Here is a 17,821-nt window from a genome sequence, read left to right as displayed (position 1 = left end):
GAGCTAAACTCTCAACTCATCCAAGTCAAAATTTTAGACAAAGAAATTCTGAACTATTAACAATATTCTCATTTAGAGAATTTATTCTTATAGTGGAAACACAAGTTTCCATTTCTACAGGTGTTTGCTGTTACTCATTTGTTCTTTTTCGCCTCTTTTTTTACTTTGAGGTTTTTGTGTGACCTTTTGCCTACACAGGGTTCTCTTTCTAGAGGAGCAGAGTTTGCCAATAAAAAGACTTTGCTTATATTTGTAGGAACAGGGCACAGATACAACCTACACTTCTCATTTCATCTCATCGATCTCTGAGTCAACTACATTTTGGAGAAGTCTGTAGTTAGTAGAGGTGTTCTCAAACTTTTGTGAGTGTGAAGGATTACTCAGTGTGTTCAATAAAGATAAGAAAAGTACTTTTTTTTAGTATCAGTGTGACTTTGTGTATAGATCAGACCAAATTTCATGACAACTTAGCCAATCAATCTTATTAATTCCAAATGGTTTAGAAACTTATTCTTGTCACTGTAGCTAATGTTAAGAATTCTCCATAAAGGGTGCCTTTTTAGAAAATGGTACCAAATTTAGAAATGTAGCAGGGGGTGTTATTGCTAGCCTCTGATTCAACTGTGGGCTTGCCTAAATATTTACAGCCTTACAGCTGTACTCATATCTACAGCTGACTTTGAGATGCATGTGCTGTAATATTTGTGCATCACTATCCTTTGACTGTTTTTCGCTCCTGATTAATTCAATCAACCCGTGTGTTCTTTTTAAACTCGTATCCTGTTCATTATCACCACACCCAGTCATTTATCAAGTGGGACGCAGATGCCCTGGAGACACGGCTTTGCAAAATCGCAGAACCCCAGGCGGTAACGCTGATGTGACGAATTTGTGTCAAAGTCAAGGAAACTTTTTTTTTTTTTTTTTTTTTCATTAATCATTCTAACCGGAATTTGACATGTACAAGTAAGCGAAACAAACCGGAGGAGCTACACAGCTGAAGAAGAAGGAGAGATACAAACAGTCAAATGTTTGCATACAGTTAAGTGACATGGCTAACGGAATCATTGTGAGATTGCTGCCACATTTGCGGAATGAAAGGGGATTGTGTGTGTTGCGTCTGTAAGGGTGTGTGTGTGAGAGAGAGAGAGAGAGAGAGAGCTACAGAGAGAGGGAGAGGCAGGTGGAAAGGGGAGGGGTTTGGGGTGGTCCAGACAGTCGGTCCTTGTGTACCTCACACGCTCAGCCTCTGCGCATCATTTAAGGGGAGCCCGGCTGTCGCTTTCTCCGGTTAGTCTCACCGCCTGGTTGCTTAGTAATACCACAGCCGTAATACCACAGCGTTACTCTAGCACTTTTTTCCCCTCTCGTTTTTTTTTTTTTTTTGGTTTTTTTTTTTTCTGTTTATCTGAAGCCAACCATTACTTAAATGCAACGCTCCAACGTTAGACGGAATATGTGGTTCTGAGTGGCGCATTTGAGCTCTCCTGACCGAGAAGAAGCGCTCAGTGGAAATCGTTCTGAGGGCTCATGGAAAACATCCGCGATTCATGGACGTACAGAGCATCATGAGAATACTACAACTGCCAACAAGGTACAACGGGAGAAGTGGGAATGCACTCTACAATATTACTTTACCTTAAAATCTAATGTTAACACGACCTTATTTTTACAGCCATAGTTATTTTTGAACACTTGCAGCTGGGTGGGATGGCTGATTTGTTCTATATTGTCTTATCGCGCAGCATTGGTTAGGATGACTGCATCGGGGAAAATCTCAGTCTAACCTGTTCCCGCTGCGGTGTATTGCCCCCCCCCCCCCCCCCCCCCCCCCCCCCCCCTTTTTTTTTAATTTTATTTATTTATTTTTTTTTATTTACATTTTCTAAGGAAGCGTCAGTGATTTCTGTAAGCATAAGTCGTCTCTGTTGTAATCGGTGGTCACAGAAAGCAGTTTTGTACAGCCCCTACACACAAGCAGAGGGCTCTAGTGTCTCAGTGCATTGAGAAAAGATACATTAGTATTATTATTTTTATTAATTTAATGGGGGTGGGGGTGGTTTAAGGTTAGATGTTATTTTAACGTACCGTTTCTACACACCGTGCTCCTGAGTCGAGTGTCACATGCATGCATGGCTTCCGAAGTGGTAATGTTTAGTCTTTATTATGGTTACACCGTTAAAGTTCGCAGGGCTCAAGTCTATGACAATGATCTTAAAAGCTAAACTCTAAATATGGCTGATTTCCATGTAATTATCTAATCGTTCAGTTCCATCACCAGTTCCCCTTGACATGACATTGGCAATAAAGCTTGAAAGTACTGTTTAGATTTCTGTGCTGGCTAAGACTATTTTGTCTTCATGAACAAGGACAACCGGCAGATCCTTCAATCGGACCAAACAAGGTTCTTGAATTAGATGCAGACATGATAGAACAGACACAGAGTTTGGGAGGATGTATGGGCTATGATGCAGTAGTTGGTGGAGTGTTCAGTGTGCCTTATAATCTGACTATATGGTAACTTTTTTAACAACAAATGTACAACTTGAACACTTTAACTAAAGCTGTTTTGAGCCATTGGTACAAACAGAAGATGTTTCTCATCATATGTAAATACTCTGCTCAGGGCTTTCAGACTGCTTTACATGTTTTGGCAACCAGTATCACTAGGTAGATCTGGAATGAAAAATGAACTTCTTTAAAAAATATTTTTCATTTTCAAAAACTAAATTGCAGCATTAAGAATTAATTAAGAATGACTCATCAACAGATCAAATATTGCAGAGCTGTATTTCATTTCTAATTTATTTCTATTGATTATGGCACTTAAAAAAAAAAAAAAGACGGTTGGATAATAACTGCATACTGAAACTGAAAAGAATGAAAAGAAAAAGAGCAGCCCTTAAATATATTTTATCTGAGACATGATCATGTGATTTAATTATAAAATGCAAGCTGACTCACTGTTAATTGGTATATTCAAATTAAATTTCATTGTAATATTCTCCATTACATTGTCATCTTATACATTTAAGGACAGTATACTGTAAATCTGTACATTTAAGAACATTATGTGATCTGCCATGCAGTATTGTGTTTGATTAATAGCAAGCAGAAGCACATCATAGAGCTTTTGCACACATGATACAATACAAAAACTCTTTCTAAGAATAAAAAGACAAAAATTCTTTGTTCACAGGGAGGACCTGGCATGGACCGCTGTGTCTAAATGAAGTGGTTCAGCCATGCAATGTTCCTGGAAGGCAGTGATTCTGCTGGCCTTGGCCTCCATTGCCATCCAGTACACGGCCATCCGAACACTCACCTCCAAGCCTTTTCAGCTGTGCCCATTGCCCAGCCCCCAAAACTGTGGCCTGGGGGGCCAGGAGACTGAGCCTCCCTTTGAGCGGGGAACAGCAGGTGGTGGAGGCTGTGACGACTACCCTTACTTTTCCATCAATGCCACACGTAAAACACACATATTGGTCCTGGCAACGACACGCAGTGGATCCTCCTTCGTTGGCCAACTGCTCAACCAGCACCAAGAGGTTTTCTATCTGTTTGAACCTCTTTATCACGTTCAGACCACACTGATTCCACGTCTGTCACATAGCCGCAATGCTGCTGACCGGCGTGTGATGTTGGGCGCCAGTCGAGACCTTCTGCGTAGCCTGTATGGTTGTGACCTGTATTTCTTAGAGAGCTATATCAAGCCAACGCCCATGAACCACACCACAGACAAACTGTTCCGTCGTGGTGCCAGCCGCGCATTGTGTCAGCAACCTGTATGTGACGCCTTCGGGCCTGCTGATGTTAACGTGGAGGAAGGGGACTGTGTTAAGAAATGTGCAACTCTAAATATGACCTTAGCAACAGAGGCATGCCGCGAGAAGAGGCATGTGGCAATCAAAATTGTTCGGGTTCCAGAGATTGGGGATCTGCGTGCTTTGGTTGAAGATCCACGGCTGAATATCAAAGTGATTCAACTTGTCAGAGACCCACGTGGTATCCTGTCATCGCGGATTGAGACATTTAGGGATACATATCGTCTGTGGCGTATTTGGAGGGCCACAGGGAGAAGGCCCTATAATCTTGACTTGAGTCAGCTCACGGTTGTCTGTCAAGACTTTCTCAGCTCTGTTTCAACTGGTCTCAGCCATCCTTACTGGCTGAAAGGGAAATACATGTTGGTTCGATATGAGGATTTGGCTAGAAATCCTCTTCTTAAGACAAAGGAGATCTATGACTATCTGGGGCTGCCAATGGATAAAAATGTGGAAGACTGGATACATGCAAACACTCGGGGCAGCAACGATCCTTCAGCAAAACACAAGTTTGGTACAGTGAGGGACTCAGCAGCTAATGCAGAGAGTTGGCGCTTAAAACTGTCTTTTGATATGGTGGAATACACACAGACTGTGTGTCAAAAAGTACTTCACCAGCTTGGATACAAGGCTGTGAAATCAGTAGAGGAACTGAAAAATATGTCCCTCTCACTGGTACAGGACAAAACTTTTGTACCATTTTTGTAACAAAGATAGTTCTCTAATGACTATTTTTGATATATTTATAATTGTTGCCTTATAAGTTCCTTAGTTTGTTTTGTTTCTGTATTTCTTTCTTCAAATTTGCACTAAACTTTAAAGATTTTGAATGCACCAGGGGAACTATGGATGACTTCCCAACGTTACAAACAGCACATTTCAAACACAAAATAATCAAACAAGCTAGTTTACAAGCGCCCCATGATTTAGTTTTGTCCACTGGTAGAATTGAGACAAGGTACTGTCTTCATCAATTGTCTTATGCAAGATGATGTTTTGAAAAATCTAAGGTGTTCCTGTTAAAGAAGAAAAAGACATTTTTTTTTTAGACCTGTGATGGCAAAAGTTTGACTGTACAAACCCTACTGTGCAATAAATAGTGAATGTCGCAGTCGACCTTTACCACTATGGCATTTCTATCCATGTGGGAAGAGAAGAGATACTTCTGACAGATGCCACACTTTCAAAGGATAATTGCAGACAATTAATAGGTTCTCAAGTTAAAGGGACAGAATCCCATCGGAGGTCACGAGTGTTTCATCAGAGGATTTGCAACCATCTGTGATACACAAACACACCCCAATAAGAGGTAGTGCTGAAGTCTTCATTAGGTAGTAAGAAAATACATGCGAATTCTCAAGAACATTAAAACGTGTAGACTTAATGTAGACGCTGAAGAATTCTACTGAAGAACCATTGTTTCCTGATTTTATCGCTTTATTTATGTTTTGATTTGTAGAGCCGATTTATTCAGAATTGTTTGCAGTGTGAAATTTACAGGGCCTGTTCTGTTTTTAATTAAAATGTTTAGGGCACCGTTGTCCTTTCGCAGGGCTAAGTCATCAGTTAAAAAGTAAAAAAAAAAAAAACAGTTTTTTTATGCCACCTGATATTTAGGGGTTTATAAAAACAGAAAACAAGACCGGGCAAGAAGAACTCCCGCATTCTTTCTCAATAAAACGAGCACAGCTCCTTAGACAGCCCATGATGCGCCCATGTTTATTTACAGATGAAACTTTCATAACTGAGGAAGATATGTCTGCGCCTTTCCAATTTTAGAAGAAGTGTGTGGGCAGTTTATGGCGTACTGCACAACCACATTTACAAAGTCTGCATTTGATGGCATACAAAGAATAAATGCTGTCCGTGATCACGGACAAATTCTTTGATCATTATAGAAACAGCGGGTGCACTGTTTGAGCCAGGCGGTGTTGAGGGTAGAAGGTCAAAGAAGAAATACAGTGCACCACAGGCATGTCAATTAATGTGTCATTTTTTTTTTTTCCTTTACAATCATGCTGATTTATTCAAAAAGCATTTCCAAACTCAAGCAAAGGAGTAAAATAATTGCAGCATCATTTGATGTAAAATTAAACACATTATAAGCAGTTTTGTATTGATGGAGTCTTTGACCATTAGTGCTGCTACAAATATGGATTTTATACCCCCAACTGGCACAAGCTGCTGTGCTGTCAAAAACATTCCCACAGTTGATACATATTCAAAATCATGCATGCCGGGGCTTCTGCAGTGGCTAGTTTGGCAAACCATCTTCACAGTTACTGCTCAAAGTACAGTCATGATTTCATGCTGTGTACTGCATTTCGAAATATCCCGCTGTTACTGTAGCAGCTTAAAAAATGAATGTCTAGGCTGTGTAGCACAAAAACTGTGAAGGGTGCATGCACAAAGCACAGCTGCACCTAGAAGATGCAAAATAAACAGCTTTCAGAATGATGTAGGTAAACACGCTGAATATGATATGATTAGAATGTCATAATTTAAACTTGGCACATGTGCCGCAAACAAAATCACAGCGGAAGTGAGTTAATTATCGTTGCAACTTTAATGCAGTACGTATCACTTTCAAGCGATAATCTAATAATTAAACTCTAAAATGACTAATAAACAAAAAACACCCCTTAATTATTTAGGGATCTAACACTAGAGGAACATTAAGGTTAATTTTATTTAAGCAAAAATCTAACAATACCATTCCTCTGCAGTAATTAAATGTGCAGAGTAAACCAAGAGTAATGTCCTCAACACACAAAACAGTCAAAAATTCCTGTTTTCTTTACCTTTTGTTTTTTTCATTAATTTATCTTTTTTTTAACCTGAATTTAAACAACTATGAAGTGTAACTGTGCAGTCAAGATGCTCATTTATTTGCATGCAGTGACCGCTTGTTTACCCATAAGAGATAAACCCTGTGAATGGAGCATCACACACCCGAGCTCATCAGTATTGGTGACCGAATGTCCATTGAGATGCAGAGCACAAACCTTTGATCCTCCTCTGTGCCGAGACTGGAGGCAAACTCTCTCTCCTCCTCCTTTTCTCTCTCCGCCTGTGCTTTCTCCATCATCCACCTCTTTCTTTCTTACAGAGATCTCAGGGGATTGTTCCTTTGCTTCAGTGCTCACTCTCTGTTTTTCACTTTACCTCTGAATCTTCTGGATGTGCTTGGCATACTTTTTAATTTTAAACTTTAAAAACTAGAAGTGGCTGCAAATCTGAGCTTATGCGCATTTATGTGATTTATTTGAACAATTAAAGGAATACACTGACATTTTGGAAAAATACGCCTTCTGTCAGATAGCTTGAAGGCTGATGTCACTCGCATGTCTTTATGTAAATATGAAGCTATATCATACCAGCCAGTTAGTCAGGCTCAGCACAAAAAGCCTGGAAATTTGGAAAAACTTAAGGTAGCTCTGTCTGACAGTAACAAAAAATCCCCCACTGATTTCTGAAGCTCACTAGTTAAGATATTACATGACATATACTCTATGTAAAAACTGAAGTGTACCCCCTGCCTAGTGCCTGTGCTACTGCACAAAAACACATGCTATCTATCTTTTAATCTAACATCATTATAGGAAGCTTTTCAGCTGCAGCATGACTGTAAGTTTTTAACCTGTCCATAGTGATAGTAAATCTCTCCTAATGGGCTTTAATGGGTTCCAGAATGCACCAGCAGCACGCGCTTCTGAAAAACAAACCTGCACTGCTGTCATTTATATCATTTACCTACTGTAACATAAAGACAACTAACATCATCAGACAGTTCGTCAATAGGCTTTCAGTTGAATGATATCCAGCTGAACATGTACACGTCTAAATCGAAGCTCTCCATTAAGCTCGACTCAGCTCCTTGTTTTTAATGTTGAACTGTGCCAGTTTGCCAGTAATGGTGCACTTCCTCCACATGCCTGACCCCCGCACACAGTTTGCAGCCTGCTTTCCATGTGTTGGTGTGTTGGGTATGTCTCTGGGCTCTTGCTGAGCCCCTCGTGTTGTGCATTGTGTCCCAGAGCTGAACATATGGTTCACAAGCCCCTGGAAGAAATTACAGAAAATCCCTCTCTTGCTCTGTCTCCCGCTCTCTTTTTATTCTTATCCCCTCATAATGTGACCTTAATAATCCAACCCTGTGTGACTGCATGACAGAGCAGAAAGATATGTGCTTCTTTGTGTGCCTGCTGTTTACTGAGCTGTGCTGACAGAACATGCCCTGCTAGCTTCTTGTTAAGAGTCTGCAGGAATGAAGTGATAAACCTCACAAAAGGAAGCCCGAGATTAAAATCTGCTGCTCACACATCTCGCTTTTGTCTTTGTTTGTGTGGGTGAATTTGTTAGTGTGTGTAAGCGCTTCTGATCAGCCACTTAGCAAGATATAGTCTGTGAAAAGCTCACTGAGCTGAACAAAATCATATGAATTGCAGCACTTAGAAATCTGTTGCTGAGGTGAACTGCGGATGTGCATTTCCCACATCCTGACAAGCACGAATCTTCTTTGACCCCTTCTTTGTCACGTTTGGGGATGCTTTGTCGTGGCGTTCAACTTTGCATCTGAGTGGTCGTTTCTCATGCGACTGCAATCAGCACTATTCATGTGAAAATTGTGCATTGCTTTTATGGAACTTTTCCGCGCAGGTTTTCCAAGTTGTTATTTGATTGCTGGTAAAATGGCAGGGCTAGCAGGGCTTTAGCAGGAGTGATGTGAGCAGCTTAACTGAAGTTGTCAGTAGGTCAGCATTACAGAGACGTAGCAACCCGGTCATTATGTAGTTAGAGATCCAGAGTCAGGTTTAATGGGCAGAGCAGCTTTGAAATTAAATTCTAAAAAAAATGAAATATTCTCTCTAATATGCAAACTGGAACCGGCATCCTTCAGGGTAGTAAAATTTTGCGGGTGGATTGAATTCTAATCCCAACTTTAAGTCATATTTATAATGTTGGCTCATTTTTATGGACAAGATCATTTGGCATCTGTCAGTGCTAGATACATTTAATGTTGCACGAAGCATGCTGCGGCAATATTTAAACGCCTGAAATCACTGAAATATAACAGTATAATGATGGGATAAATACATTTTTAATCTCCTTTTTTCATACTTAAAATTAAATCTGTACAATCACTAAATCTCTTTGAACTTGTACCGACTGCTTTTTTAAATGAGAAGGGGAAGAACTGGAAATGATAGCCTGTCCCCTAAAAGCTAAGAGCTGCAGCTGCTACAGGCAAACATAGGTTACTCTCTCTACCTCTCTTTCTTTCACACACTCACTCCTACACACCCACACACACACACACACACACACACACACACACACACACACACACACACACACACACACACACACACACACATTCATACTGAGGATCCATTGATGGTTAATTCCCCCGTGGAAATGTGGTTATAGGTGAGTGAGAGGGTCAGGGCGTGTGTGTGACTGCGTTTATATGTGCGAGCAGCCTCAGTCAGGCCGGTCAGCACAGCTTACGTCACTGTGGTCAGCTGTGGCTCTCTTGCTTTGCTGCCATTGCTCAAATTCTCCCCTTCAGCTGGCCTGAAAAGCTGAAATGAGATTAGCACACAAGCAAACAAGTGTGCACAGTCCTGAGCTAAAAATGAAGCTCACGGAGCTTTGGGAGAAGAGGAAACATAGAAAAAAATCTCACTCTTGACATTGTGTGACATTTTAATTCACCGACATGAAGCTTGCAAATACTGTATGTGCTGTGAAAACCTTGTGCAATATTAGTAGAGTGACAGAGGCCAAAGCTGTGTAGGGCGGTGTATGTATGCCTGACCTATAGGATATAAATTCACATCAAACCAAGCACACATTATTTTAGACAGTGAGGTTGTAAATCAGGGCCCCAATACTTCAGTAATGTGGAGCTGAAAGCATTTCATGGAAAATCTTATATTAAGTAATGATGTTTTTTTTCAAATGATCAACATTTAGAACTATTTTTGTTGCTGTTCTTTTCCTAATCTACATATTTAAAAGAGAAAGTCTCATATATTCCTAGCTTAAAAGAACACTGGCTATGGGGCATTAACTGCACCAGTTTGCAGTTTTTGATTTAAGCTTTGTCTTTGTACACATTTGCCAGACTTTGCTTGTCAATTTCTCTCAAAAAGAGAACGTCCCCTGACATGTATACAGCTCTGAACTGGAACATATGTTCGTTGCTACCCTGTCAGCTCTGGAGAAAAGGCTGGCGCAAGCAGTGACTGCTGTGTGCTTTTGATTTGCATTCAATAGCCATTATCTAGACTGATATCTTTGTCAACGTATCGGCAAACTCTCAGGCCTTGAGGCTGTTTCAAATGACAAAACTTGATCTAAAACACTAATTATAACAACACAGATTAGTCTGTTTTGAATGTCATCAACCTGCAGTTCCAAGATAATTCGTCTTTTGGTGAAATCTTGAAAAAGAGACTTATTTGGTAGCATTAAGATTACTTCTTGCTTTAGTTCTTCAGGATTTTCAACTAATAACATGTGAAAGAAACTCATTAGTCACTAAAATAATAGAAAGGGGGCACAAAGGATGCACCAACTGCATCGATATGAATAAAATACATCAATCAAAAAACAGTATTAGACTAATTATTGATACAATTTATTTCTCCAGTGTCATTATCCTTTTATTTTTACAAATATACAAGTTCCCATTTGAACGCAAACCCATTTAAATGCCTTGATAAGACAATTCATCCTACTTATTTTATATTTATAGTGTTCTTCCACAACGCTGTTGCCACCCAAGGTTCTCTAAGGCTAAGCGGAATAGATTAATGTTTCCTAAATCATAGCACAATTTTATGGAGAATTATATTATGTTTTCTTCCCACAACTCAGGTTTGCATACTCCAGAGAGCTCTTAAACTTTCCCGTCTGTTGATTTTAGTACCTCTCATTAATTCACTCTAATGGTGAAAGCTACAGCATGGTCAAAACAAAAAGAAAGTCAAGGAGCTCGCAGTAGCTATTACAAGAAGACCTTGGTAAGACTGTCTGCTAAATCCTGATCAAAGTGCTTTTATTCACGGCTTATACAATCCCCTGTATGCCTTTGGTTATAATTAGGATATAGTGCAAAATCATGGTACTTTTTACCATGAGCATCCTTTCAATTCATCAACTAACAGATGGTGCTTACAACAGGTAAGTAGTGTGATATTTGGAAACATAGAGACATCACAATACAAAACTCCAAGAGAGGAAATCCAGAAATCTGAGATATCGTCAGCACGTTAACACGTTTTGGTAACCTGGGAAGTTTTGACATTTTACCTGCTGTATTTGACCTTTGACATTTAGTTCTTTTCCAAACATGTTGACTCACCCACGAGTTTAAAAATACCTTATTTCCCGTGGCGTAGAACATTTCTGAATGTCAGCAACTAACTGGCATATTTGTTGTTTTTAATGTGGACGGAAATAATGATCAGATTTCCCAGATTGACTCGCAGTTGTGTGCCTGCATCAGCAAAGCAAGTCGCAGTTTACATCCATTATTTATTTATAGAACTCTTATTATGTAACAGTAAAGTTTTGACATTTGACCCTTTGAATAGAAAACATCATCATTTTATCCTATTGTGAAAAAAATTGAGAAATTCCCTCAACTCATTCAAGAGATCTGGTGTTCAGAAGAACGGTATGGACGAATCAACATGTGAACAACCCAAGAACATTACGCTTCAGGCTGTGGCTGTCACTAGAGCGGGGACATGGAAACGATGCTCAAAATGAAATCAGACGGTCTCCACTGGTGAGAAATTTTTAAAATTTGATGATTATTCAGAAAACATCCTGCCAGACAAACATAAATATGAACCTAGCAACTGTTCTACGAGAATACAACATGTACTGTAGCTGAAGAATTGTGGGTTGATAAAGGGATTATTCGCAGAAGAAATTAATACTAACTTCCAGTGTTTGCACGTTTTTGATGTCCCCACTTATCCTGAAAAGCTACATGCTCTGTGACACAGGACTCGACACAATTGTGGCATGATACAAAAAGTTTCCAGTCTGCCGACAAAGACTCAGTCAAAAGGTAAGTGGTGTCCTTGTGCAATAGATGCCGATTTGCCACAAGCACGTGTGTGCCACCTTTAACCCAAAGAAGCAGAACACATCAAGCCTCCAGTGGAAATCAAATATCTGCTTAGCACATGTTCCTCTAGTTCAGAGTGAGCTGTGACGTGTCAAATAAGGTAGGGACTAGTTTGATGGCATTAGATGGCTCAAACTGGAATTGTGTATTAGATTTGATATTGATTGTTAATATTTAATACCAAAGCTTTGTTTACAACAAATAAATCTGGGGAATTCTGTTGCAGTAAAGTCAACAAAGTCAGAATGCTCAAGTTTCATAAAGTCATCAAACTGTGCACCTTTAATGCACACACAGATCCGCAGGTTATTAAAAATATTATCACTATCAGTTATTCCTGTGCACTATGTAAAAAAAAAAAAAAGTCTGATTTTTGTTTTGTCTTTGCCATTTCTTCTAAAAACATCCTGAAATTTAAAAAAAAATAGAATAACTATTAAAATGTTCTAAGTTGACTGCCATGTTATTCATCACCACTAATTTTAATCACTTTCTTCACATTTCTTTAAAGAAGGTTTAAAGTTCATTACAGCCAGTTTATTTTCTTGCAAAAATGAGTCATAAGAATAGTTAATGGTAAAAAGGTAAGACATACAATGTCAGATTTTGTGATCACACTAATGCAGTTGTCCTTCTTTTAACCATCCAGCAGAAAGAAAGGCATGTTATCATTCCTTTAGAGGAGTGCTTGTAACCACTTGACAGATCTGAGGTTAATATTCACCATTCGTTTACTTCATTTTCTCAAAACTCCATAAAGTACTCCAGCTATTGGCTTTGCCTGTTTGCAGCTCGGTGCTCGATGGGTAGCCAGTTTTACACCTGCTTCACTGAAAACAAAGGCTTACTTCACCTCAAAGTGAGGTGTGAGATTGAATCAAAAAAGTAAAGTTGTTAAGAATTACCTCAAAGACACACACAGATACACACACACTAAAACACTCCACAGAGCCCACTGATAATATTTCTATGTGTGTTCCTTCCTAGAAGCAACACCTTTGAATTCAGGTAGTCGTGGTTTTTGTAGTAGCTTCAGTCTGAAGGATTAATAAAACATTTTGTCTAGCATTCATCAGCTTAGTGTAGAATCCTGCTTCCTTGGCCTTTTATCAATCACTGGTGTATTGAAAAGGGTTCTGGCCTGCAAGACAAACAAAAGCAATATTTTTTTTTCCCTCTGTCTTTACATTATTTAGTAACGAGAATAAGTTTCTTCCTCCTCTCCCCTGCCCTGAATTTCTTGTTAGAGTGGAGCTGTGACTCAACCCTGACTGGGTAGCAAAACAGAGGTGTCGAGTCCTTGAAATGCAAGGATTGTGTGTGCCCGCTGGCGGTGTGTGCAGGAGCTCTGTGCACAACCATGCCACTGCTTAGTAGCACCATACATACTGTAGCTATATCCTGTAATGTGACACATATTTAGATTCACTGTGCATATACACATGGTTTGAGGCTGTTTGTATCAGAATCATTTATTGAAGTCAAACCTTTACTGGCTCAAAATTTTTGCAGCATTTGAAGAGTTCTTATGAAACACAGTAAAATATAATATGGCAGGAGAGAAGGAGTTTTGTCTAATAGAATCTGTACTTTTAAATTATTGAATTGTGCAGTCAGTTGTACCTTACACATTACGAAGAGTCCACACAGCAAATCAAGGGGACTTTTTTGTTCAATAAAAAAAGGAAAAAAAATAATAAGTCTGTTCTACAATTACTGTTCAGATGCTTAAATGTCACAGGGCAGCAAGTGAATTAAGGCTGCATTTCTGTGATATTCTGCTTTAATACCCCAGCCTTCCTCCTGAGTTCCTCATTCTCAGATCAATTTGTCGTGGTTGCTTTATTGGAAAACACAGAGACGGATTTTGCAGGGAAAGCCTGTTACATATATACCATGTGTCAAACCCCCCCTTTTTGGCTGTTTTCAGGTCATTCCTGACAGCAACAGCTGTACAGGGTGTTATATTTAGAAACTTAAGACAAGAGAAAAAAAAAAAAAGCTCCTCCACCAGCACTTACTGTAATAGTGAAAATAGATAAGGAAGTAACATTAATGCACAAGTCAGTTGCTGATAAAAGAAAGATGGGGTTAGCTTTGTGGTTCAACTCTGTGGGTTATTAACATTATTGGATCTGACAGTAAGGACTTAATGATACCATGTAAACCAAAGAATCATGACTGATTCTGTTAAGCATGAGCAGACTTAGAAACAAAGAGATTTACTTTTGCTTTTAATTTGAATGCTACAAAGTAACAGTCCACATACCCACGTACTGTGCCTTAATAGAATGAACTTTTCCCCTATATTGTAACAACATTATGTATCTGAGATATATAAATAGTAAGTATACTTAATTATTCTTACATTTTATTTATCAGTGCATATTAGTTACAGAGCATTAGACAGCCACTTATTTATAAAGTACCTCAGAGAGTGGATGATATACAAAAGAAATGGAAAAGACAGACTGGTCAAGTTTTAAAAAATTAAATAAATAAAAGAAATCTCAATAAATTCACTTGTTATGCATGCTGTGATCTAAGCTGTGAGTGAAATTGTCACAGAATCACTCTGTGTTATGCCACCATAATGTGGTCCACTAATTAGAACAACCTTAAGTCCAGGCTACAGTATTGAGGACCATCTGGACTGGCGCACAAAGGTGTGACTAATACCGTAATACAGTGAGATACAGTAATCTAGATTGTGTGTAGGTAACACGTGGATGACTCCTATTAGATGTGAAAATGGAAAAACACAGATCCGATTCTTGGTGTGATTTTTACTCAGAGACAGCAGTGTGGCTTTGAATGTGTTGAATTTCGAGAAGAGAACAGAAAGACGAGGTGTTACACCAACACTGGTGCTTTTAAATGCACTGGTGTTTAAACAGTAATTGATTTATAGGCTGCCTTTTTTACTCTATTTACTGAGAGGTAAATATTTGGAATTTATTACAGATTTATTAGTCACCTCAGACTAGATTCAGATTGTTATAAAACAACATCTAAATTATCAACATTTAAAATATTAGGTAGTGTGCAGAGAACAAGATGGCCAGCAATATGCAGTTTAGTTAAAAGGAGCCCCATTTTTACTATATATAAATTTAAGTGAGACCAACACGAATCCACGGATAATTATACTACAGTAATATTTTGAATATTGCCCAGCATAACGGCACACAATGTTTACTTTTACATGAGTAAGTACAAGTCAGTAAAGTATTAGGGCAACATGAAGATCATGGACTTGGCCAAAGTGCAGTTAAATAAGGATGGACAATATCCTTTGATGACCGTATTTTCTTTACAGTTACTGTTCTCCCCATTTGCTCCTTTGGTCAATCTTGCACAGAAAGAAGATTCAAACACCCATCAGCAGGGAAAAGTACTTTGCATGGAGAAAATGTTATTAATCCAGTTTTTAACAACCAAGAAGGCCTTACGGCAGGGATCCTGAAGTCCAGACCTTGAGGGCCGGTGTCCTGCAGGTTTTAGATGTGTCCCTGATCCAAAACACCTGAATCAAATGGCTTAATTACCTCCTCAGTATGCAGTCAAGTTCTCCAGAGTCTTGCCAATGACTTCTATATTTGACTCAGGTGTGTTGAAGCAACGACACATCTAAAAGATGCAGGACACTGGCCCTTGAGGCCTGGAGTTCAGGATCCCTGCCTTACAGTCTTACAGTGGCATTCCACCAGGGTGAGCAATGCAAGCAGTCTAAGCAGTCTAGTGAAATCTAAAAATAGACATCAATTAAAATGTACCAAAGTGAAAGCAATCTTTGTCCTTTCATCTCAAATGGCAGTCTGTAATAAACCTTCTCGCATGCCTGTTTGCATCCAGCCTTTACATTACTGCCATCTTGTGGCCACAGTCTGCTATTGTCTCTGAAAGCAGGATTAATCCTGCTTCACTATGATCCCACTGAAATCTATAAGGGGCCCTTGTTTTGAGGACATTTCTGTGTTCAATTAACAATGGCTTGAGCCTGCCAAGCTGACAGGCCAGCTGCTGTTTCTGGTTGTTTGTGCATGCGCATTGTGGATGAACCTCGGTTCTTTGATGGGAAACTGATGGGAGACCAGCCTGCTGCCAGGCAAGCTGCCACTGTCTCAGTTTTCCCTGCTCTGAGATCATTTATGAGCTGTGCTTTGTGTGGAAACAAAGCTAGCATTAGAAAGTAAATGGGCTTTTGTGATTTATGATTGGAACAGACACATCTCCTCATACTAACCACCTTGGTAATCTGGAGGATAAGAGTGTATTGTCAAAAAGTTTTAAATAACTCCCTTAGCACAATACCAAAGAAAGTCCTGATGATGGAGAGAGGATGAACACGTGCAGACTCCACTAGCACTTTCAAAATAATATCTACGAGAAATCACATGACTGACTGAACAAAGTTTAAGCAGCTGTTTTGCTAAGACACCACCTTCATTTTTCACTAACAGTTTTAATCCCCCTGTAGATATCGGCAGTTAACCATGTCAGACAGTGTTCAAGCCTTTTAATACAGCTGCGATTTCTTTATTTTAAAAATTCATTTAATGTTTGTGTTTCTGAGCTCATTAAAAGTGATGCATTTAGAGATTTGTGGTTCTCACAGGACAACTGCATGGAATTTTATAGAATATGATGCATTACTGTAGATTAAACAGAATACTAGGTACTTTCAGCTGCTCCCTTATTCACAAGGGGTCACCACAGCAGGGAGCTCTGCATGTTTGATCTGACAGATTTTTACACCAGATGCCCTTCCCCAAAGGGATTTATGCCTCCTCCCAGGATCGAAACAAGGGCACTTTCAGTTGCTAGGTGAATATGTAAACCACTACTCTACAAAGCAACTGTCAATTAAAGAGAATATAAAATATTTAAAATGAACTCTGGCTTATACATCTGCAGCAGTTATATTAATCCACATGATGCTGATGGGGAACATTTTTCTGTAGCATAAGTACTGTTTCTTTTGATCATTTATGCACAATTTGTAAATGATACATTTTTATGTGTCGCAAGGTGTTTGTCTGCTACTTTTATCAAGGAATGGTTCTATAAAATTCCTCTACCACTCATCGTTGTCAGTGAACAGTAAATATTTTGATGATAACTATTGAAGTAATGATATTTTATGGTACTTCAGCCAGGAATGGGTGCAGAAAGGTAAACATGTTCAGGAAGGAGTGCAGAAGCTGCAGGAGGCTGTCAGCTTTTATAAAAGAATAAAAGACGGGGAGCACAAAATGGTATGTCTTAATCTGGGCCAAATTCTCTTCTTCAGCAGCAAAGGAAGGTTTTTTTCTTTGTTTGTTTCTTTGTTTGGTTTTTGGTTTGCTTTGGTTATGTTATGTTTGGTGGTGGTGGTGCATTTTTGTCAAAAGCATCACATGCCACTGTGGTCTTATAATAATAATTATAATAATTCTATATAGCACAAGGCCTCCACCAATGCCTAGCTGAACAGAAAATCTTGTGTTTTCCCTTTTTGTTGTAAAATAATTGAAAACTGATATCTATAATTGCATAAAACATCACACTTCTCATGTTTTGCCAGAAGAATCACAATGCTGAAAACTGTTTGCTCTGATCTGTCCCTCCCAGTGTATTTACAGATGTTGCTTTGAGCGTCAGTAAGAAACCAATAATGTTCACAACAACAAGAAATTGCCTAATTAGACATCAAGCAGACACAACACCATTAGCACTGAGGTGGTATGTCAGTCCACTGGATGAATCACTGCCTTTTTATCTCTGTATTATTCTTCTGTGAAAAATATTTTGTTCTCTATCAGCCACATGTTCTTCTTCCAGGCAGTCACTGAGCTGCATGTGATGT

General features: G+C 39.1%; 1 protein-coding gene across 1 annotated transcript; it reads left to right on the top strand.

The window, feature by feature from the left end:
• Positions 1-1,276: 1,276 nt before the first annotated feature.
• Positions 1,277-4,940, top strand: chst1 (carbohydrate (keratan sulfate Gal-6) sulfotransferase 1). The gene is made up of 2 exons (XM_030758559.1): positions 1,277-1,594; positions 3,200-4,940. The coding sequence occupies exon 2, from the start codon at positions 3,246-3,248 to the stop codon at positions 4,530-4,532; it is 1,287 nt and encodes a 428-aa protein (XP_030614419.1). The 5' UTR covers positions 1,277-1,594; positions 3,200-3,245; the 3' UTR covers positions 4,533-4,940.
• Positions 4,941-17,821: the final 12,881 nt, after the last annotated feature.

Source organism: Archocentrus centrarchus, chromosome 3 (genome assembly GCF_007364275.1).
Source record: "Archocentrus centrarchus isolate MPI-CPG fArcCen1 chromosome 3, fArcCen1, whole genome shotgun sequence".
In the NCBI taxonomy this organism is placed as follows: domain Eukaryota; kingdom Metazoa; phylum Chordata; class Actinopteri; order Cichliformes; family Cichlidae; genus Archocentrus; species Archocentrus centrarchus.
This window is presented reverse-complemented; position numbering and strand designations above follow the sequence as displayed.

Coding starts and splice junctions, on each gene's coding strand:
- chst1 (XM_030758559.1), top strand. CDS start 3,246: ATGCAATGTTCCTGGAAGGCAGTGATTCTGCTGGCCTTGGCCTCCATT.